The 25,380-nt window shown below is 35.4% G+C and overlaps 1 protein-coding gene across 1 annotated transcript; it reads right to left on the bottom strand.

The window, feature by feature from the left end:
- Window positions 1–6,195: 6,195 nt before the first annotated feature.
- Window positions 6,196–11,250, bottom strand: TSHB (thyroid stimulating hormone subunit beta). The gene is made up of 3 exons (XM_043459973.1): window positions 11,209–11,250; window positions 6,973–7,135; window positions 6,196–6,533 (listed from the first exon to the last, which is right to left on the bottom strand). Exons 2-3 carry the CDS (start codon window positions 7,132–7,134, stop codon window positions 6,279–6,281), a joined length of 417 nt encoding a protein of 138 aa, XP_043315908.1. The 5' UTR covers window position 7,135; window positions 11,209–11,250; the 3' UTR covers window positions 6,196–6,278.
- Between the last annotated feature and the right edge of the window lie 14,130 nt (window positions 11,251–25,380).

A 25,380-nucleotide genomic window follows, 5' to 3' on the forward strand; every position in this document is an offset into this window, starting at 1 on the left:
CCACTTCTGGCAACCACCTATCTGTTATCTTTTTCTCTGGGCTTGTTTGGGGGTTTTTGCCATATATAAGTGAAATCAAATGGTATTTGTCTTTCTCCATCAGACTTTTTCACTTATAATACACTCAGGGTCCATCCATGTTGTCAAAAATGGGAAGATTTCCTTCTCTGCTGAGCAGTAGTCTATTATATACATCTACTAGAACTTTATCCATCCATGGCCACTTAGTTTTTTCAACATTGCTACAATCTTGACTATTATAAATAGTGCAGTAATGAACATAGGGGTGCATATATCTTTTCCAGTTAATGTTTTCATTTTCTTCAGATAAATATCGAAATGTGGAATTGCTGGATCATATGGTAGCTCTATTTTCAATTTTTTAAAGGAAACTCCATACAGTCTTCCATGGTGGCTCCAATTTATAACCTACCAACAGTGTACAGGGTTTCCTTTTCTCCTTGCTATTTGTTTTCTTTTTGATAATAGCCATTAAACAGGTGTGAGATGCTATCTCATTGTGGTTTTTATTTGCATTTCCCAAAGATTAGTGACAGTGTACATTTTTTCATGTACCTGTTGGCCATCTGTATGTATTCTTTGGAAAAATGGTCTATTCAAGTCCTCTGCTCATTTTTTAAACCAGATTGCTTATGTATCTTTTTGATGTTGAGTTATATGAGTCTTTGTTATTTGGGATATTAACCCCTTGGGATATATTGTTTGCAAATACCTTGTCCCATTTAGTAGGTTGTCTTTTTATCTTGTTGATAGTTTCATTTGCTGTGCAGAAGCTTTTTAGTTTGATGCAGTTCATTTTTGCTTTTGTTCCCATTGTCTGATGAGACAGATTGAAAAACTATTGCTAAAGCCAACATCAAAGAGCATACTACCTACGTTCTCTTTTATGAGTCTTATGGAATCTGGTCTTACCTTTAAGTCTTTAATCCATTTTAAGTTGATTTTTGTATATGGTGTGAGAAAGTAGTTCACTTTCATTCTTTTGCAGATAGATGTCCAGTTTTTTCAACACTATTTATTAAAAAGGCTATCCTTTCCCCATTGTATAATTTTGGCTTCTTTTTTGTATATTAATTGACCATATATGCATTGTTTTATTCTAGGTGCTCTATTCTGTTCAATTGATTGTCTTTTTTAATGCCAATACCATACTGTCTTGATAACTATAGATTTGCAATACTGTTTGAAATCAGGGAGGATGATGATCCAGCTTTGTTCTTCTTTCTCAAGTTTGCTTTGTTTATTTGAGGTCTTTCATGCTTCCATACAAATTTTAGAATTGCTTGTTCTAGTTTTGCAAAAAATAGCATTGGCATTTTGATGAAGATTGAATTTAATTATGTAGATCACTTTGGGTAGTATGGAAATTTACTTTAACTACATTAATTCTTCCAGTCCATGAGCACAGAATATCTTCCCATTTATTTGGGTCTTCTTCAGTTTCTTTAATCAATGTCTTATAGTTTTCAATGTACAGGACTTTCACCTCCTGGGTATTTTATTATTTTTGATGCAATTGTAAATAGGATGGTTTTATTAATTTCTCTGTTACTTTATTACTAATGTATAGAAATGCAACAAATTTCTATGCATGATTTTGTATCCTGAAATTTTACTGAATTCATTTATTAGTTCTCATAGTTTTTTGATGAAGTCTTTAGTTTTTTATATATATATAAAGCTATATATATATAGCTTTTTATATATAGGTTTTCTATATATAGTATCATGCAGTGACCATTTTCATTTCTAATTTGGATGTCTTTTATCTTTTTCTTGCCTACTTGCTATGGCTAGGACTTCCCATACTATGGTGAGAGTGAATATTCTTGTCTTGTTCCTCATCTTAGAGAAAACATTTTCATTGGTATGATGTTCTCTGTGGGCTTGTATATATGACATTTATTATGTTGAGGTATGTTTCCTCTAAAAGAGAAGTTCTATTACTTGAATTTCCTTTTATCAGGAAGCATCACACTATTACCTGACAATATATCATCTTGGTACATTCACTTACTTCTAAAGAATTTGGTCATTAGAAAAGCAAAGATTAATGCACTGATTCCAAATCCATTAGGTTATGAAAGAACTCTTTATATTGCAAAGTCAAATGAGAAACAAGAGAGACTCTTTTTAAAGAACTGAATCTCAAATATCCTCTGCCAAAAAGTGACTCCTTCAAACTTGAGATTGAATTAAAGACTAGTTCAGAACATGTTCCCAAATTTCCATCTTTCTCTTCTCGCACAAGCAATAATTCTTCACTTTCTCATTTATTATTTATTTCTTATTTATTCTAAGTTCTCTATTTATTGTCTCACTTCTAAACCCAAAGAATACTAATACTTTCCAAAACAGCATTTCCATATACTCAAGTTTCTGGATCCATTTGAGGTAAATTGTGGGTCATGCCAATTTCTAAGCTCTTTCAAGGATTCTTCGCCTTGGACAACTCCATTTTCAAAAGAAGTTTAATACAACATATATGTGTCTAATGCAAATGGATTGCATTCAGTGGAAGGAAACAAGTTGTCTCTGATGCACCCATTGTAGGGTTCCATGGTGGTACAGGCCACCATACCCATGTCCAGGCCTAGCCTCCTTAACAAAGGAGGAAGCTCATATGACAAATGTCTTCTGAAGAAGTAAAACCCTCACTGTTTGCAGATGACATGAATCTCTACATAGAAAACCCTAAAGACTCCACCAGAAAATTACTAATCAATGAATATAGTAAAGTTACAGGATATAAAATTAACACACAGAAATCCTTTGTATTCCTATACACTAACAATGAGAAATCAGAAAGAGAAATTAAGGAAACAATTCCATTCACCATTGCAACAAAAAGAATAAAATACTTAGGAATAAATCTACCTAAAGAAATAAAAGACCTATATATAGAAAACTATAAAACACTGATGAAAGAAATCAAAGATGACAAAAATAGATGGAGAAATATACCATGTTCATGGATCAGAAGAAACAATATAGTGAAAATGAGTATACTACCCAAAGCAATCTATAGATTCAATTAAATCCCTATCAAGCTACCAACAGTATTTTTCAGAGAACTAGAACAAATAATTTCACAATTTGTATGGAAATACAAAAAAACCTTGAATAGCCAAAGCAATCTTGAGAAAGAAGAATGGAACTGGAGGAATCAACCTGCCTGACTTCAAACTATACCACAAAGCTACAGTCATCAAAACAGTATGGTACTGGCACAAAGACAGAAATATAGATCAATGGAACAGAATAGAAAGCCCAGAGATAAATCTACGCACCTATGGACACCTTATCTTTGACAAAGGAGGCAGGAATATACAATGGAGAAAAAACAATCTCTTTAACAAGTGGTGCTGGGAAAACTGGTCAACCACTTGTAAAATAATGAAACTAGAACACTAACACCATACACAAAAATAAACTCAAAATGGATTAAAGATCTAAACGTAAGACCAGAGACTATAAAACTCCTAGAGGAAAACATAGGCAAAACACTCTCTGACATAAATCACAGCAGGATCCTCTATGACCCACCTCTCAGAGTAATGGAAATAAAAGCAAAAATAAACAAATGGGACCTAATGAAACTTAAAAGCTTTTGCACAACAAAGGAAACTATAAGCAAGGTGAAAAGACAGCCCTCAGATTGGGAGAAAATAATAGCAAATGAAGCAACTGACAAAGGATTGATCTCAAAAATATACAAGCATCTCATGCAGCTCAATTCCAGGAAAATAAATGACCCAATCAAAAAATGGGCCAAAGAACTAAACAGACATTTCTCCAAAGAAGACATACAGATGGCTAACAAACACATGAAAAGATGCTCCACATCACTCATTATCAGAGAAATGCAAACCAAAACCACAATGAGGTACCATCTCACGCCAGTTAGAATGGCTGCTATCAAAAAGTCTACAAACAATAAATGCTGGAGAGGGTGTGGAGAAAAAGGAACCCTCTTACACTGTTGGTGGGAATGCAAACTAATACAGCCACTATGGAGAACAGTGTGGAGATTCCTTAAAAAACTGGAAATAGAACTGCCATATGACCCAGCAATCCCACTGCTGGGCATACACACCAAGGAAACCAGAATTGAAAGAGACACGTGTACCCCAATGTTCATCACAGCACTGTTTACAATAGCCAGGACATGGAAGCAACTTAGACGTCCATTGGCAGATGACTAGATAACAAAGCTGTGGTACATATACACAATGGAATATTACTCAGCCATTAAGAAGAATGCATTTGAATCAGTTCTAATGAGGTGGGTGAAACTGGAGCTTATTATACAGAGTGAAGTAAGTCAGAAAGAAAAACACCAATACAGTATACTAATGCATATACATGGAATTTAGAAAGATGGTAGTGATGACCCTATATGCGAGACAACAAAAGAGACACAGATGTAAAAAACAGTCTTTTGGACTCTGTGGGAGAAGGCAAGGGTGGGATGATTTGAGAGTGTAGCATTGAAATGTGTATATTATCATATGTGAAGTGGATCGCTGGTCCAGGTTTGCTATATGAAACAGGGTGCTCAGGGCTGGTGCACAGGGATGACACTGGGGGATGGGATGGGGAGGGAGGTGGGAGGGGGGTTCTGGATGGGGAACACATGTGCAACCATGGCTGATTCATGTCAATGTTTGGCAAAAACCACTACAATATTGTAAAATAATTAGCCTCCAATTAAAATAAATTAATTTTTTAAAAATGTCTTCTGAGCTGGACTATTTATAAGGGCTCTCTCTGAACCTCATAGCCTTTCCACATTTCAAGTTCTTGAAAAACATTTTTCAGATTCTGTGAAAGTCATATGTGATTAGTACCAGTTAGGTTTAAACATTAGACTTTTTACTCATTATTCAAATATCTGTATTCAACATACAGTATTCAGAGGGAATGTTATAATCCTGCAGCTTTAAGTGTTCATGTCATCAAGCAATATGAGAACCTGAAGACCCAGATTAATATTTGGAGTTCATCCTAATATCAACTTCAGATATTAAGGTAAGAATAATTTGGATTCCTGACCTTGCATATAAATGTACAATTACTGTGTCCTCATTGGTGGAGCATGGGTTTGGGTACTAATCCATCTGCACTGCCTTAGCATCCCCTCAGACACTGTCAGGTTGTAGGCATTTACATGATGCCCATGTTAATGCAACCAGTGACTGTGGGATATAGCAAAGACAACTGGCCCTGCTGACAATGGTTTTCACACAGTGGCAAATTCTTTATCCAGAATTTGGATAGAGAGAAATGGAAAATACAGGATTAGTCGTCCTTCTGAGGTCAAGTCTACAAGGGACTAGGTCTGTCACTTCACACTGCTCTTGAAACCAAACTCTCATGAAAGAGTACTTAAGAAAGGAAAAGAAAAACAAAACACTTGCTAAGCAAATTTACTGGAAAACAGTGTTTCCATATTGAAGGTTTAGGTTAGAATTTAAGATGATTCCTCTCAATGAAATCCCTTCACACTCTACCACTATTCCTAAAATCTTTCATAATTATACTAGTTTTTCATGACATCAAAACCCCAAACAGCATAAGTTGCTGAAAAATGTCTCAAATTACCTGAAAGACTACAAAGGATTTAGACTTCTACATGTAAAATGATCGTGGCCTCTTATCTAGGCTTTTGGAGTATAGCTTTCATAAGTCAGTAGGCCCACCAGAGTAATTAAATAGATTAGAATATACTGTTTACTGAGTTTTGGTGAAGTTTTATCTTGTGCCTTTGAATGACAGGATAAAGTACCATATTGCAAATTTCACATATTCCTTACCCTTCCCCTCTGCTTCAGTCTTGTTTCAGCCTTTGGAAGTAGGTGTCTCCAGTACACTGATGCCATGTGTTACTTCAGGGGCTGATCACATTACTCTGTAGCTTTCCCATATTCATTTTCTATTAATAGGCTAAGACGAAGCTCATGGCCCTCTGTTAAAAGAGTCTACTTAAGACTGGCTTTCATTAGTAATTCATGTCCCTGTTCTTCATTTTACCACTCTGCCCTTTCATGTGTAAATCATTCTTCATATGAGCTGGAAATGCTCTTTCACTCCCCTTTTCTTCTAAAGCCCTTAAGCTCTCTAATGCATGAACGGGTAGGATATGGATGAAATAGTACTCAAATGTACACAAGGTGTTGTGAAATATGTCAATATTTTATTAGTTTTATTCCAGGTAAATACATTTAACCAAATTGCAAATTACATTACTATTAAAATTAGATAGAAAATCCCACCACATAGGACTTCTGAGGTTTGGTACAGTAGTTTGTTTTGATGGCCTCATGTATACAATCACTATAGTCAGTATTACACTTGCCACACTTACAGCTTATAGCTACAGGGTAGGAGAAATAAGGAGTAACATGGCGTGGGCATCCTGGTATTTCTGCAGTCTTGTACATGAAGTCTCTGTATGTACAGACATCCTGAGACAGGGCATATTTGGGAAGAAACAGCTTGCCGTTGACATCCTGAGGAAAGAATTTAAAAGGAGCATAATGTGATAGGACTTTAGAAAATATGTAGTCATGGAAACAGGTAAAAATTAATTAACTTATATTCATCATAAATAGGACTGGAGGAGGATTCTTTAGTTCCATTTCCCAATGCCAACTCAATATATCCACACTAAATCCCATAGAGATAAAAGTGACACTCCCTCTCTCTCATCTTATATCATGTGACCAATATGCCATTTAAATAAATTTTGGAAGTAAAACTATTATAAACAGTTATGTGTCCACTGTGCTGAGTATACACTGTAACCTGTGCACTCTACCTCTACAGAGCCAAGAAGCATTAGATTTTGGAAATCAGGTTGTGGTTTATCTCATTTTCTTTCTGGATAGAAAAGGACTGGGTCTAGGTTTATCTAATTTTCAGCTAAAAGAACTGAAATGAACTACGTACCCGTGTCATACAATATCCAGCACAGATGGTGGTGTTGATGGTTAGGCAGTAAGCACATTCTTTCCTTTCGACATGCATAGTATACTCAGTTGGAATACAAAAAGACATTGCTTGTCCACATGCAAGGCCAAAAATCATGGACATCAGGAAGATAGCAGTCATGCTAAATCAAAGATAAGATTAAGATATTACATGTATCCTTTAGAACATTCAGAAGGGACATTTGGAAAGTGCTATAATGTATATGTGTGTGTGTATAAATATATGTATTTATTGAATACCTACATTGTCTTAGACCCTATATTAGTGTTTTTTAATAGTTAATTTTCTCAATAACCTTTCTGTGCACACTTAGATGTGGCTATGATCCATGTACCCCATCATGACAAAGCTTACAGAGTGAAAGTCCTGCTTGCAAGTGCCACTTAGATCCAGTGAAATGGTGAGCCTGAAACACTACAACAGAAAAGTAGCAGGGACATACAGTCAACTAAGTACAAAATAATTCATTCATTGGAAACAATCGAAATACCTGCCTTTATCATTATAAGAGGTGAGTTAATAGGCTTCAGTAAGGGCTTTCCCAGAAGTGTGCTTTTCTAAAAACTTTGGTTCAATAGCTTAAAAGGCCAACAAACTGGTCATAATAAGAAAGGGCAAAGAAATCAAGGAAGTGAATGATCAAACTTGAGTATCAGCTCAATGCAAATAATCTTGTGTATGACTCTACCCAATGTCTGTCATGAAAGACAAGGCTAGAGAAAGTCCAAAAAAGGTCAACTAAAATTACACTGGTGTTAAGGGGCTAAACCCAGCAATTAAAAAACCCCTCTTCTCAACCCTTAGGATATTCCTTTAAAGTTGAAAGAAATAGAGTTGAAAAAATAAAATTATTTTACTTGAAGTTGTATGGAACTCATTATCTTAAAAAGATTATGGAGGCAAAAAAAAAATAGGTTGACACAATGAGAGTAACACAATCAAGGATGACAGGTCCACTGTAGGTTAGCCAGGAAAGTAAAATAAGTTTTGGCTGCATGGAAGACATCAGAGGATTCTCAACCTCTGCAACTTAATCTCCCCTTTTAAAATCATTCATAAATGATTCACTGAGCACCTAAACAAAGAGGTATGATTTCAGGCCCTAAATAATGAGAGCCCTCTGATGAACAGTGTGTTCACTATCAACTGGGCATTGTAATGAGCTGGATAATGTTATGACTTATTTAAGTTTTGCCACTGAGAGGGGATAATCAAGTTTGAGACTTTTGGATATAAGTTGATCAGTTCAAAGATTAAGAAGATTTTTTTCATCTTATAAATACTGTACAGTTGGTTTGGCATATTTGGATTCTTTACCTTCTCAAGGACCATAGTCAGAAAAGAAAATACATATCTTCATGGAATAGCTTTGAATACAAACTTGTTTTATTATTTTATTAAATAAATTATAATTCATTAAACATTGTTATTCAATCAAGAAGACTGTATCAAGATTTTTCTCAATTTTTCCTCAAATCTATCAATTATATTCCAATAGCATCTTTAAACTGCATACACTAAAACTTCCATTAATTGAAATCTCATGGACTCAGCCTCAGTTAACAAGTTAAAGAATTTTTGTCTTTAATTAACTCATAAGAAAAAAATGAAACCACATTCAACAAGCTACCAGGTATTTTAAATGTCAACTTCCAGAGATTAGTGTCCATTTCAACCAGTCTTCTATTTGCAGAATGAGAACTGCAGATGAATTAGACAAATATATATTGAGCATTTTAACTAGGCACTGAGAGACACAAAATGGATGTTATAGTCTTTGACCTCAAAGGCTGACAGTCTAGTGAAAGAGATACCTATGAACACTAATTAAGAAAAATACCTATTGTTTAACTGATAACACCATGTGTTGGTAATGATTTTGAGTAAATAGAACCTTCATATGCTGTTGGTGGGATGGTAAAATGATACACAAAAATATTTTGAAAATCAGGTTGACAGTTTCTTATAAAATTACACATATACTTAACTGATGACCCAGCAATTCTACTCTTAGATATCCACTCAAGATAAATAAGAAAAAATGTTTACAAAAAGTAGTTAGTGTTTTAAGTGCTCAGAGACTTGAAACTATGACTCTGACACCACAGTAATGAAAGACTTTTTCTATATAGACAAGGAAGTGAACTAACCCATTAAAAAGGGTTTTCTGGTAAATACTTTCAAATAAAATTTGCATATTCTTGGTATGAAATACCAAGAAACAAAATTACAGACATTTTGTACAGCAAAAGAACAGAGTGAAAGCACAAGAGCAAAATTACAAAAGATCAGAGCAAAATTACAAGAATTCCTGGCTCATAGAGTCTGGTTTTCTCAGTGCTTCACAAATGTGAGCTCCCTCTATGGTAGAGTTGGTTCCGTTATTTTAGAGCCACAGACCTAGAGAATCCTCTGAAGGATCTTAAAAGTATTGACTGAGTAAATGACATAAAATACTCACACATCATGATCATACGGTTCTTGCCCATTTAGCCAGTCAACCATTGGATTTTTGCCATAGGAAATAATTAATATCACGTATTTTAACTTTTAGGCATATGATCTATATAAAATAGATATGTGCTAACCTATGATGAGAATATTGGTTCTGAGGGTAAGGAACAGATTTCAAGATCTCCCATAGATCTATGAGAAATCAACTAAAATATTGAATCTGTCTGGCCTAATTTCCCCATCTGCAAAGCAGAAAGAGACAAGTACATTTGATCCTTTTTGAAACTGTAGAATTTTTAAAAAACAGTCTTGGAACTTTTACTCATTGTTGTCATATCCATTATGGACACTCTAAATTGTCTTGAAGTTTCTCTTTTAAATGTAAAACTCCATGCTAACAAAAGAAAAATTAAAAGTGCTGAATCATCTTTGCTATATAACAGTAAATAAAGTAAGAATTATTCTTTCTCCTTTATTGCAAATAGTAAAACTTCACCCAAAGAATTTTTCTGGGCCTTAATTTCTTCAGCTGTAAAAAAACACTGAAACCTAGAAGATGATAAGGAAGGACTTTTCAGCACAAACAGAGTATGATTCTATGTGATAAATTAGTGTCAGGTCCCTGGTTTAATAGTGATCTAAAATTATGCTTCCAGATTTTATTGCAATTGTGTGTAACTAAGAATTCAAGAAATTTGTGCTTTCATTTTTCCATATACTCCTTCCTAAAACCATAATAAGAATAAAACAATACATGTGAAGCACTTGGAATGCTACAGAAGACTATGTAACTATATAACATTCAGTATATAAATCAGTGTTAGTTAATACCTCCTTGTAAGACCTGCCACAATTTCTCCTGTGTCCTCACCTGGATTCTCAACCTCTGCAACTTAATACCCTCTTTTAAAACTATTCATAAATGATTTATTGAGCACCTAAACACAGAGGCATGATTTCAGGCACAAATTTTGAGATGCACTTTTCAGTGCCATGATCATCTACACTTGCAACATTTTTCCTGATTCCAAGATATCCTCTTTCCTTTGTCCCCTACCCAACCTTTTTTCTCATCTTTTTGTTCTTACTACCTTTATTCTAAGCATATTTCTCTCTATTCTTCTAGTTTCTTTCACCAATCTTTTCTCTTCAAATCCCTTACTGTGCTATGAAAAGAATCAATTGCCCACCCTGTGAACATTCCAGGAATTAGCCTAAAGCAATATATTTTTCTAGAGAGCAAAATGTACTATAAGGTATGTATGTGCTTTGGACACTATCCAAGGCGGGTTAGCTATAACTAAAATAATACAGAGTAAATTACCTCTGCAAGTACCCCAAACTGAATTTACTCCAGGTTTTCTCAGAAGTACATTATCATCAAAAATAATCATTAGTAATTTACAGGATTTAATACATATTCAATTGATTAAAACATTTAAATCAAATGTAAATATTAAGGGAAGGCCATGAATAGCAATCAGCCTTCATTAGGGAATTGACCAATTTTTCCTCTTCTTTGAAGTCAGTAGAAAATTTTCTTATCCTTAATATGTAGTTTATTCATCTTCACCCACCATTGAACAATTTTGGAGCAGTAATTAGGATTTCTAGAGCTTATCAAGGCAAATTATCACTCAGCATTTGCCATTTTTAAATAAATGCTGAAATGATGAAAATAAGAATAATTTAGAATAGCAACATTTCATTTCACAAATCCTTCTCAGGGTAGACACCTACCTTACTTTGCATTGGTGAGCTGATGCTGTAATGACCCAGACTAAAAACTCTTGGTTCATTTTATACCCTTCAAGATAATTCCTCTCTGATCCTCTTGTTTACATAATCACGTTTGAATTACTGCTTTCTTATCTGAAAATCACCTATTGAAAATTCATACTGAATCTCAAATAAAATGTGTTTAGACAAACATCTTCACATCTTCCTCTGGAAACTCTGACATTATTGTAGCATGAATTTTCCTTTTCTCCTATTTCAAAATAAAATTACCCTTATAAATACATCCTTTATTAATATTTATTAATATTAAAAAATATAAACAGAGAAGGAGAAAAAACAAATTCAAAACAAAACAAAACAAAACCCTTAATATAGTCTATGTCAGTCTTGGGAATGGAAATTTGGGGGAAACTTGAATGCCCCAAATTGTATCTAAATGCTCATTTAGAGATATATAAAATTATTGCTCATCTATAAAGCAAAGGCAACTTCTTTATGGCAATCCAGGACAATTGGTACATATCTTGCTGATTAAAATAGTTCAAAATATCTTAATTGTTTTTTCTTTAAATTTAAAACTTAATAAATAAAATTTACATGTAGGAAACAATAGTATTTAAGTAAATGGCCAAATATTTTGAGATCTCAAACTGATTGAGCTCAAATCCTGGCTCTGTCATTTACTAGCTATATGACATTAGCATGCTTGAGCTCTCTTTTATTTCCATTTCTTTGCCTGTTTAAAGGTAGTATCAGTGTTTGTGTAAAGCACTTAACACAGTGTCTGGCATATAATAAGTGCTCAATAAATAGTTGTTGCTGTTATTGTTGTGGTGGTGGTGCAGTTACTAAGTCATGTCCAACTCTTTGCCACCCCATGGACTGCAGCACATCAGGCTCCCCTGTCCTCCATTATCTCCCAGAGTTTGTTCAAACTCATATTCATTGAGTCAATGATGCTATCTAACCATATCATCCTCTGCTGCCCTCTTCTCCTTTTGCTTTCAATTTTTACAAACACCAAGGGTCTTTTCAAATGAGTCAGCCCCGCCCCCCAAAAAAATGAGTCAGCTCTTTACATCAGGTGGCCAAATACTGGAGATTCAGCTTCAGCATCAGTCCTTTCAATGAATATTCAGGGTTGATTTCCTTTAGAATTGACCAGTTGATCTTGCAGTTCATGGGACTCTATAGTCTTCTCCAACACCACAATTCGAAAGCATCAGTTCTTTGGTGCTCAGCCTTCTTTATGATCCAGCTCACATCTGTACATGACTACTAGAAAAACCATAGCTTTGACTATATGTACCTTTGTTGGCAAAGTGATGTCTCTGCTTTTTAATATGCTGGCTAGGTTTGCCATAGCTTTCCTTCCAAGAAGCAAGTGTCTTTTAATTTCATGGCTGCAGTTACCATCTGCAGTGATTTTGGAGCCCAAGAAAATAAAGACTCTCACTGTTTCCATTTTTTTCCCTTCTATTTGCCATTAAATGATGGGACTGAATGCCATGGTCTTAGTTTTTTAATACTGAGTTTCAAGCCAGCTTTTTCACTCTCTTTTGCCCTCATCAAGAGGCTCTTTAGGTCCTCTTCCCTTTCTGCCATTAGAGTAGTATCATCTGCATATGGTTGATATTTCTCCCAACAATCTTAATCCACCTTGTGATTGATCCAGCCTGGCACTAAATGTGAGGTAAGGGCTTCCCAGGTGACTCAGTGGTAAAGAATCTGCCTGCCAATGCAGGTTCAGTCCCTGGGTCAGGAAGATCCCCTGGAGAAGGAAATGGCAACCCACTCCAGTATTCTTGCCTGAAAAATCCCATGAACATAGGAAACTGGCAGGCTACAGTCCATGGCAATGCAAAAGAGTTGGATGTGACTTAGTGACTAAACAACCACAATTTATAATAACTCAACATTTATTTATTTAAAAATATTTAGCTGCAGCACCTAGCACATATTTGTTGAATGCATAAATTTGTTGAATGCATAAATGGCTGAGGGAGTACCTGAATAAATAATTACTGAATCTTTGGAACCAAAATACACTTTTCTCCATTCCACAGCCATAACTCAGTTTTACCCCTTTATCCTGTTTGCCTCACTGTAACAAAAGCAATATGTCAACAGTTCAATGGACCATTATCTTATAGCACACACAAAAACTAATCCAAAATGGATTAAAGATTTGGATTTAAGACCTAAACTATAAAAGCTCTAGAAGAAAACACAGGCAATATACTCTTTGACATTGGTCTTAGCAATATCTTTCTGGATATGTCTCCTCAGACAAGGAAAACAAAAGCAAAAATAAACAAACAGTACTATATCAAACTAAAAAGCTTCTTCACATCAAAGGAGAAACCATCAACAAAACTAAAAGACAACTTACCAGATGGTAGAAGATACTTGCAAATCACATATCCGATGAGGAGTTAGTATCCAAAAAATATAAAGAACTCATACAAATCAACATCAGAAAAACAAACAACCAAATTAAAATATAAGCACAGAACCTGGATAGATATTTTTCCAAAGACATACAGATAGCCAACAGACACATGAAAACATGCCCAGCATCACTAATTAATAGGTAAATGCAAATCAGAACCACTGAGTTAGCATCTCATACCTATCAGAATGGCTATTATCATAAAGAGAAAAAAATTACAAGTCTTGGAGAGTATGTGGAGGAAAGGGAGCCCTCATACACTTGGTAGAAAGGTAAACTTGTGCAGCCACTATGAAAAACAATATGGTTAATTCCTCAAAAAAATTAAGAATACAACTATATGATCCATATATTTCACTTCTGGGTATTTATCTGAAGAGTACAAAGATACTAATTCAAAAAGATATATGCACCCTTATGTTCATGGCAGCATTATTCACAATAGCTAAGATATGGAAACAACCTAAAATGTCTATGAGTGGATGAATATATAAAGAAGATGGAAAACTACTCAGTCATAAAAAGATGAAATCTTGCCATTTGCAGCAACATGGATGTACCTTGAGGGTATTATGCTAAGTGAAATAAGTCAGGTGGAGAAAGACAAATAATATATGATTTCAATCATATGTGGAATATTTCAAAAATCAAAATAAACAAAACAATCAAAAACAAATAGATACAGAGGACAGATTGGTGGCTACCAGAGGAGAAAGAAGGTTGGTGAGAAAGTAAAATGGGTAAAGGGGGTCAATTGTATGGTGATGGATAGAAACTAGCCTCTTGGATAGAAAGGATAGAAACTAGCATACACTGTTATCTATTCAGAAGCTGAATTATAAAGTTGTACACATGAAGCATATAATGTTATAAACTGTTACCTCAATAAAAAATATTATTCTATGTGAAAAAGCTTGACCAAAAAAAGTGCATGCCATATGATTGTTTATATAAAATTCTAGAAAATTCAAATTAATCATTAGAGCAAAAGCCAGTGATTATATGGGGATGGGGAAAGACAAGGAAGAACAGGAGACTGGGATGACAAAGGGGCACAGGAAATTTTTAGGGGTAACATGTACATATTTTTAGGGGTAATATGTTTTTCTTGATTATGATGATCTCACAGGATATACATATGCCAAAACCTATCAAATTGTACTCTTCAAATATATGCACAATTATGTTCTGTACCCCAAAAATTCATACACTGGCGTGCCAACCTCTAGTAACTTCGAATGTGACCTTATTTGGGAAATAGAGCATTGCAGAAGAAATTAGTTAAGATGAAGTGGGTTAGGTCTCTAAAACAACACCATTTGGTATCCTTATAAAAAGGGGACATTTGGACACAGACATAGGAGCCGGGAGAATGCAATGTGATGATTAAAGTTCCTTGCCACAAGGAGCTACCAGAAACTAGGAGATCGGCCTAGAACAGATCCCTTCCCAGCACCTTCAGAGTGGCATGACCCTCCCCTACCAATATTTTACCTTGGACTTCTAACCCCTAGAATTATGAGACAAGAAATTTTTGATGTTTAAGCCATTCAGTTGTCATGCTTTTTTATAACAGCCCTAAGAAACTAATACATGCAGTAAATTGTATTTCATTTAAGTGTTAGTCATTCAGTCTTGTCTGATTCTCTGCCACCCCATGGACTGTGACTGTGTAGCCCTCCAGGCTCCTCTGTCCATGGAATTCTCTGGGCAAGAATATTGGAGTGGATTGCCATTTCCTCCTCCAGGGGATCTTTCTGACCCAGGAATTGAACCCAGATCTCCTGCATTGCAGACAGATTCTTTACCATCTGAGCCACCAGGGAAAGCCCATAATTTATAGATTGCTGCAATGTTCGCCTTGCTCATGCTCAGTCCTGTCCACCTCTTTGCAACTCTTTGGACTGTAGCCCACCAGGCTCCTCTGTCCATGAGATTTTTCAGGCAAGAATACTGGAATGGGTTGCCATTCCCTTCTCCAGGGGATCTTCCTGACCCAGGAACCAAACTCATGTCTCCTGTGTCTCCTGCATCACAGGCAATTCTTTACCTGCTGAAACAAATCTGCCTGCAATGCAGGAGACACAGGAGACATGGGTTTGGCCCCCGGGTCAGGAAGATCCCCTGGAGAAGGGAATGGCTACCTACACCAGTACTCTTGCCTGAAGAGTTCTATGGATAGAGGAACCTGGCGGGTTACAGTCCACGGGGTTGCAAAGAGTCAGACATGACTGAGTGACTAACAGTTAATTGCATGTCAATCAAAGCCCCAACAAAGCTGTTTTTAAAATTCCAGTAGATAAAAATAGTCTGTGCCTACTTATCTGGATACATGTTGTATTACTTTTTCACTCTTCACTCTTCCTTTTACTATACTCTTTTGAACATTCTAAACTTTTCTTGCAGCAGGGCTTTCCATTTGCTGTTTGCTCATTATGAAGAGCCCTTTCACCATATCTCCAAATGGCTTCCTCATTATTTCCCCGGAAAAGGTTTCCTTGACAACCAAATGTACTGTCTCACACTAGCCCCATCACTTTTTATCCTACCCTCTCATACTTTCTTCATAGCATTTATAAGCTTCTGATGTTATATTATTTGCTTACATGTTTTTCTCTGTTTCTCCCTTTCCAAATAGAATATAAGCACCATAAATGGAGGGGCTTATCTGTCATGGTCATCACTGTATCCTCAGAGATCAAACCAGACTATTGTAAACATGATATGTTCAATAAATATTTATTGAATGCATAAGTGAACATATAGATGCTAATCTCAGAGTGTATAATTTGGTGCATAGAGAGGTTATTAACTGCTTCAGTGTTCTATAGATAGTTACAGGCAAAGCCAGGCTGAAGTCCAAGTCTCCTAATATCTTTTTTATTACATTAAAATTTTAACTCACTTTCAAAGGTGAAAAAAAAAAGCCATTCACAATTAGTTTAACAGAGGAGTGACATTGGAATATGGATCAGAGTTACTAATACTTTCCCCACCGCAAAGAGTAGGTGCTTTTCTACCTTGCAATATGCTCTAGTTCCATAAAATTCTAAAATCCTATGCAACAGATACTTTTTTAAACATCAGTTTATTCATCTGAACTCTGAGATATCTATAAGCGTCAAATTACAATAGCCTGCAATTTGAAACAAAATCTGTTTATTAAACTCCTTTTAATGCTCTTTTCTTAAACAACACAGATAATTGATAGCAAGTAGAGCTGGACCTAATGGGCATATTGATCATTTTATTATCTTGGAGCTCCGAAGTGAAGAGACAATTTTGATTTAATATGTATAAAAATTACGTCAATTTGCTGCTCTCTTTTGGTAACCAGTTAAAGCCTCTAATATGTCAGATTTATATGAATTTATACAAACTTGTTCCATCCATTTGAAAACATTTTTAAAATTAAGGTCATCTATAAATGTTAATAGGAATTGCTAATGTTTTCTGTAATAAAATTTGTAGAGTCATATAGTCAGATCAGTATCAATTTTTCTTTCCTATATATCAAAACTCATTTCTCTAACCCTTAGTATAATATCTTTCATTCTATTTTTGTTACTTTATATAACCTCTTGGTAATTAGATATTATTTCTCTGGCTGAATAATATGAGCAGTATTAACTGTACTCACAATAACACGTGTAACCACTTCTCAGCAACTAATCAACAATATGTTATGAATCTCACCAAAAAGTATTTTAACTTTTCTCATCTTTGTTTAGTAGACCTTTTTCTTTAAAAGGAATTCATAGTATTGTTATCTGTGAAAATCAATAAAAGATTGTTAGCAAATTAGTCTGTGTAGCTAAGGACTAATAAACTAATAATATAGTTAACTTCCTTCACTACACATGTGTAAAAAATAATTGAAGTGAAAGAAGCTAGACACAAAAAAATCACATATGACATGATTCCATATATTTGAAATATACAGAATAGGTAAATTCAAAGAGATAGAAAGCAGACTGGTGGCTACCAGGAGCTGGGGGAGTGGAAAATGGGGAATAACAGCTTAGAGGGTAATTAAATGATTTGGAACTAGATAAAGGTAGTGTTTGCACAACACTGTGAATATATTAAATGCCACAGAACTGTTCATTTTGAAATGTGTATTCAGTTATAATAAAGAAATATTGCCATTTGCAGCAACATAGATGGACCTAGAAAAAGACAAAAATATGATATAACTTACATGTGGAATCTAAAAATAACACAAACAATACAAATAATGTCAAGATGCAAAAATTCTTCACAAGAATTTTAGAAATCAAATTCAATAATATATAAAAAAGGATAATATGTATGACTAAGTGAGATTTATACCAGGAATACAAAGTCGATTTAACACTCAAAAGTCAATTAATGTAACTCACCATGTCAAGAGACTAAAAGCAAAATATCAGTTATTAATCTCAAAACACGTGGAAAAATTTTTGAGAAAATTCATCATTCATTCATTCATGATAAAAATTTCCAGCAAACTAGTAATATAATGAACTTCTTCAACCTGCTAAAAGATATCTATTAATAACATCATCAGTTCAGTTCAGTCGCTCAGTCATGTCTGACTCTGTGACCCCATGAACTGCAGCACACCAGGCCTCCCTGTCCATCACCAACTCCTGGAGTCCACCCAAACCCATGTCCATTGAGTCAGTGATGCCATCCAACGATCTCATCCTCTGTCATCCCCTTCTCCTCCTGCCCTCCATCTTTCCCAGCATCAGGGTCTTTTCAAATGAGTCAGCTCTTCACATCACGTGGCCAAAGTATTGGCATTTCAGCTTCAACATCAGTCCTCCCAGTGAACACCTAGGACTGATCTCCTTTAGGATGAACTGGTTAGATCTCCTTGCAGTCCAAGGGACTCTCAAGAGTCTTCTCCAACACCACAGTGTCATACTTAAGGTGAAATAACTGGGGAAAAGGCAAGGATGTCCACTCTCACCATGTGAGTATACAATGTAGCACCAAAAATATTAGCCTGTGTAACAATACAATAAAAAGAAAAAAAACATAGAGTTTGATAAAGTAAAAATTTCTTTATCCACAGGTGACATTGACCATCTATGCAGAAAATATAAGGATTTTTATAAGGAATATACAAAAATGCTATAAGAACTAGTAAGCAGATTTATAAAGGTCACAGGAATCAAGTTCATTAGACAAAAATTTCCACCTCCCTTGGCATCCCTACCTTCCTTCTGCCACAGGGTGTCTGGAAGGTCAGACTATGTTACACTCATGCTCTCTTTCTGGGTCCTGGGCACCAGAGATGGTTACTACTAGGGGGACATCCTCAGGTTCATCTACTTGCTGGTCTGCCAGTTAGCCTGCTTTGACTCCCATGTACCACAAACCATTCCATGAGTCCTCCAAAGCAAATGCAGCTCTTAGTGAGGCAAAGAATACCTGAATCAGTAGAGCTGGCACCAAAATACCAGTGTTCCAATCCAACCTGGTCTTTAATAGACTGTGGCCACCAATTACTGACCAAAGCTGCCTTGGGTGGCCCTAACATGTTCATTTGTAGGAACTACAGCCTCCAGGTTAACTTCTGTTTTTAAAGGAACTGGAATAAGCAGGTGGGTAATAATAATGGCTGGCTTCCCTGGTGGCTCAGTGGTAAAGAATCCATCTGCCAATGCCTGTCTAATGCAGGAGACATGGGTTCAACCCCTGGGTTGGAAAGATTCCCTGAAGAAGGAAATGGCAACCCACTCCAGTATTCTTGCATGAGAAATCCCAAGGACAGAGGAGCCTGGTGGGCTACAGTCCACGGGGTCACGATGAGTTGGACATGACTTAGTGACTAAACAACAACAATAATAATAGCTATCACAGGCACCAGCTTGGCAATATAGGTTCTCCTGATATATCAGGTACTCCCAGGTCAGGAAAGAGGCTTCTGAGGATGGAGAGAATCCACAGGGCCAGTCTAGGGCTAGGGAACATCTAAAGTACAAGTCCTACTTTTTCATTGTTGAATTTTCACCTTCATGCAGTGAACCAAATTAATTAAAACCTAGTGAAGGCCCACCTGTCATGGGCATTCATAACATTGATTCCATTAACAAAAATTAGAGATAATAATTATTAGCACTTGCTTTGTGCTAGACACCTTTCAAAATGTCTGTTAACTCATCTTCCCTATTTATAATTATCACCATTTAACAGCCCAGAAAGCTGAGCCACAGAGACGTTATTCTGAACTTGAATGGCAGAGCTAGGACTCCAAACTGAGTCAGCCAAACAAACCCCATACTTTTCACATACACATCATATCCCCGGTGGTTGAAGTAGTAGTTTTGACTTAATTAAACATGATTATCCAATAAACTATATTTGCTATTTAGAGAAACCCTGATGGCTCAGCAGTAAAGAATCAACTTGCAATGCAGGAGACACAGGTTCAATCCCAGGGTCAGGAAGTTCTCCTGGAGGAGAAAATGGCAACCCACTTCATTATTTTTGCCTGGAAAATCCCATGGACAGAGGAGCCTGGCGGGTTAATCCAAAGGGTCACAAAGAGTTGGACATGACTGAGCATGCATATTTGCTATTTAGGTGATAAATAGAATGTGCAAAAATCTCAGATACTATTATAAGAGCTAGAAAACCTTAAATGTAATAGTTGTTAATCTGGTATGTTGAGAGAGGATTTGGCACTATGAACAATTTGTTGTCATTCAGTCACTCAGTCATGTCCAACTGTTTGCAACCCCATGGACTGCAGTATGCCAGGCTTCCTTGTCCTTCACCATCTCCCGGAGCTTGATGAAACTCATGTCATTGAGTCGGTGATACCATCTAACCATCTCATCCTCTGTTGTCCCCTTCTCCTGCCTTCAATCTTTCCTAGCATGAGGGTCTTTTCAACTGAGTCAGCTCTTCACATCAGGTGGCCAAAGTATTGGAGCTTCAGCTTCAGCATCAGTCCTTCCAATGAATATTCAGGACTGATTTCCTTCATAATTGACTGGACTGATCTCTTTGCAGTCTAAGAGACTCTCAAGAGTCTTCTCCAACACCACAGTTCAAAAGCATCAATTCTTTGGTGCTCAGCTTTCTTTATGGTCCACTTCTCACATCCACTGATGACTACTGGAACAATATTGTTGACTATGAACAATACTGTTGACAAATAAATTCTCTACTCTTTGAGACTACATCATTTAATGACTATCAATTTACTGGAAAAGTCACTGAAAAAAAATTGATGCATTATCCTTTGAAAAATCATAGTTCAGACACAGGCTTAACAATAGACAGCCTCATCAAGCAAGTATCACAACAATAATTTTTAAATTAAAATTAATTTGAAAATTATTAGAATAATTAGATGATCTGCACCACAGTTTTATCACTGGTTTTTTGTTTTTTGGGGTTTTTTTGGCTGCACTGCACAGCATGTGGGATCTTATTAGCTCTCTGCCCATGGATGGAACCTGCGCTCTCTGCAGTGGAAGCATACGGTCTCAACCACTGGACTACCGGGGAAGTCCAGCAACATCTATTAAAATTTCAAATATATAGCCCCATAGACCCATGAACTCCAAGCTAATAATTTATCCTATAGAAATGTTCACAGTGCATAAAACTGGAAACAAAGAGAAATCCCATTACATCAGTTAAGATAGAATAAGTTATGCCAACAATAACAAACAACCTTAAACTCACAAGAGCTTAACACCACAAAGACTTATTTCTTATTCATACTACATGACCGTGATGGGCTAATCAGAAAACCTAATTCCATGTAATTTTCACTTACAGACCTAGGATGACAGAGGTTTCGTCATTTATATCACAAATTGCTGCAGCAGGAGGAAGAATGTAACAGAGGGTCTCGTGTTATTAACCAAATACTCTGGCACAGAAGTAATGAATGCATATCACTCCTACCTAAAATTGATTGTCCAGAACTTATCATAAAGCCTTACCAAAGTGAGAGGGAAAGTATAATTTTCTCATGTGTCTGGCAAGAAATAAGAACTGGATATACCTGATCATAAGTCTCTATCATACTTGAGTAGATAAACAGCTGAATTATGGTTCATCCATGAAATATTACTCAGCAATTTAAAAGAATGAATTGGAACTATATCATGTTTTGGAGAGATCTCCATGAGATAATGAATTAGTAAAGCAAAACTCTGAAAAGTACACATTATCTCATTTTTATAAATTAGTGGGGAACCCTGCTGTATACAGAGGAAGAAAGATGGGGGAAAAGAAAGCAGAAGGGTAAAATGAGGCACTAAGAATTTATATGATTATATTTAGGCACTGATGTAGGTTATACATATGAAAATAGAAACTAAGTCATTTTTATCTTTTCCTTATAATTTTGACTGCTTTTATAGGCCTCAAAACACTGATCTATTGAAATTAAATGAAGTTTTCACTTCCCCCCAGCTCTAAACTCTATGATTTCATAACTTAAATAATAAATCTTATCTATCTCTGTCATTTCCTATTTCTAACCCACAGTTACCTGCTACCGATTAAAGTTCTTGATGTACTACTACAGCCTGTTGACTATTAATTACACTGAATTCAGGTTGCCTGAACTATGAATAATTTATTTCTAACCTTTATATCAACCAAAGCAGCTTCCTCTTTTACATCATTAATTTACATTTACTTGAAATAGGAGACATTTTATTACTGCTTAAGTAATCAAGTTAGGATATTTTTCTTAGGAAAGGTATTAGACCTAATCTAAAAGCCTATAACTTAAACTTTCAGTCTAAGAAATTTTCCTATCTCTCACTTAGACTATTTCAATATCGTCAACAACCTCACTTGTACTGATTTACATTATCTAATGATCTTTCTAAAACAAAGATCTTTTTCAAGTAGGGGAATATATGATAGACTTGGAAACCATATACTTTATATTCCTTTGTAAAATTTTAAAATATATTTTAAGTAATAAAGTCTTATTTTCCTTGCTTAACCATCTTCCATAAAAAAAAAAAGTCCAAGCTTTGCAACATAATATACAACATCCTATATGAAGAGACCATGGTCTGGGTCTACTAAATACTCTTCATCATTCATATTACATTGTATGTATTACTATTTCTTCCACTTTGATTTCTTCTTGTCCTTATACACCTGTAGAATTTCTATTTATGTCCAAAATCCATCTCTTCCAGAAGGACTTCTCTGAAGTGAAGACGTGAAATTATCCTGTATGTCTCTGTATCTTTCGTACTTATATTCATTTGTTTACACTTTTCTTTTTGCTACTTTTGCTACTGCAAAAGTCACTGAGAGTAGGTACTCTGTATCATATAGACAATTCCCAATCCAACTATTTATTCTATACTTTCAAGTATTACTACTCAGAAGTATATGACACAGAATAATCCTTTCCTGAATCACTTTGTTCTATCATCATTTACACTTCATCTGTCTCCCTTATTGGTCTTTAGAGCAACTTCTCTATTGCTTGACAATGTCCCAGTAACCCCAAGGCTCAGTACTAACTCCTTTCCCTTCTATAACTACACACTATCTGTAAAGAGAGTGCATTCAGTTCTGTGCTTTAAATGGTATATTTATGCCAATGGTTATTAAATACTGACTCTTCTGGAAAACTCGAGATTCATTTGTCCAGTGACACTCTTAACATCTCCACTTAGACATCTAAGCTATCTCAAATATTACATGGTCCAGAACAGAACTTCAAAACCCAGTCTTTCACTTTTCCTTTCTTTCACCTCATCCTTACTTCCAACCAAACTGTCAGCACTGACAGCATATCTTTTTGGTTCCACTATCAAAATATATCCAAAATATTAACCTTTGAGTACTACACCCTTGCTCAGTTTAGTATGGCTAATATATGCTCTTTTTACAGCCCAAATTTGGCTGAGGCTCCCTCAGCCCATGCTTCTGATGGAGCATATGGCCTGTAGACACATTAAGGTACCCATTTTTGCTTCAGACAAAGCTTACATACCATTCACTTAAGATCCAGAACCTGTCACCTATTTCTGTAAAAAATTTTATAAGCTAATTATATAATGTTTAATATCTTTTTAAAAAGTGAGTGCAGTTTAGATGTTATTATAAGAAGGTTTTTGTCATAGCCCATTTTTAGGTTGATAGGAAATTCTTCCTGCCCTTCAATCACTCTTTGAAGGAGTGATTTAATATGACTGATGAGTTTAGAAAAATTGGGCCTAAGGGACCTGGCCTTCTACTCTTTTCGGTATGAAACTTCTTGCAGGAGGTGTTATGACCTGCTCCATGCTGTATGTTTTACTGGGCAGACTTTGCCCTGCAGATTAAAGGTCCTCTAATGAGGGGATAGATTTAATTCAGTAGAGCATTTCAAATCCCTGTATTTTGATAAATAGGCTGTATACTTTGAGAAAAAATAGAATGGAATTTGGGGGAGCCAAATAACATCCTAATATTGATGTCTGGTGTGGTATTGGTGGTCCTGTTCTGGACAATGGCCCCATAGGAATTTTCACCTTCTTATAATAACATCTAAACTGCACTCACTTTTTAAAAAGGTATTAAACATTATATAATTAGCTTATAAAATTTTTATAATAATTATAAATTTTCCAATTGTTTATTAATACTAGTCAAAATTCTTTTATGAGTTTTTTTGTGAGATCTTTTTTATGAGATTACCACAAATCAGTATACTGATCTTCTAATTTAGAATGATATATTAATTTTCTTACTCTGATGTTTACTCTAAAACTAAAAACAATAGCATTAGTCTAAATTTTATTCTGGACTTGGTTGTCAAAACTGACTCTCTGGAGCTCAGAACAGAAAAGACAAATATAGGCTACTATAACAATATGCTTTGAGAAAATTTCTAATTTTCTAATTTCTAATATTTGATCTTATTTTTAAATCATGCATTAAAAATTTTGGTTCTGAAGTTTTACTTACTATAAGAATCATCAGTATGATATGTAAGTCTTCCTTAAGTATATACTACATTTTTATTTAATCAATTCAACAGATATTGAATAACTACCATGGGCCAGGCATTGTTCTAAGTACTCAGGGTGCATCAATAAATAAAGCCAACAAAAATCCCTGTCTTTGTGAAGTTTACATTCTAGTCAGTGAAGACAATAAATAATAAACGTACTAAGTGAAGTATATAGTGTGTTAGAACATATTATGTGCCATGGAGAGAAAAAGCAGTGTGAAGGGAATCAGAAGTACTGGAGTCAGGGGGAAGTTTCCAAGGAGCATGCCCGGCATGTTCAAAGAACAGCAAGAAGCAATCGTTCAAAACATAAGAGCCTAGTTAACTCATATTTTTAAATTAATATCAAGGAAGAACATTTAAAAATTTAAAGAGTGTCAACTAATTGTGACAGACTAGTCTTTCATCTGACCCTTCTCCCTAATCTCCTGAGACATAACTAGAAATGGGTCACAGTCTGTCTTGAAATTAAGTGTGACCATATGATTCGGTTCCAGAAAGTAGAATGTGGGTGGAAGTGATGTACATCTATTTCAGATCTGGGTCATTAAAAACTTTCCACGTGAATCCTTCATGGTATCTCCCCTTTCGCAACAACCTTGGAAGCAAGTTGTTGAAGATGACAGAACTAGAAGTTGGAAGGAGTCAGGGTTCCTAAATAACTGCCTGGAGAAATGCTCCTTACTAAATAGAAACATTTATGTTGGACTTTAGACAAGTGAGAAGTTGAGGATTA

This window comes from Cervus canadensis, chromosome 2, assembly GCF_019320065.1.
Source record: "Cervus canadensis isolate Bull #8, Minnesota chromosome 2, ASM1932006v1, whole genome shotgun sequence".
Taxonomy (NCBI): domain Eukaryota; kingdom Metazoa; phylum Chordata; class Mammalia; order Artiodactyla; family Cervidae; genus Cervus; species Cervus canadensis.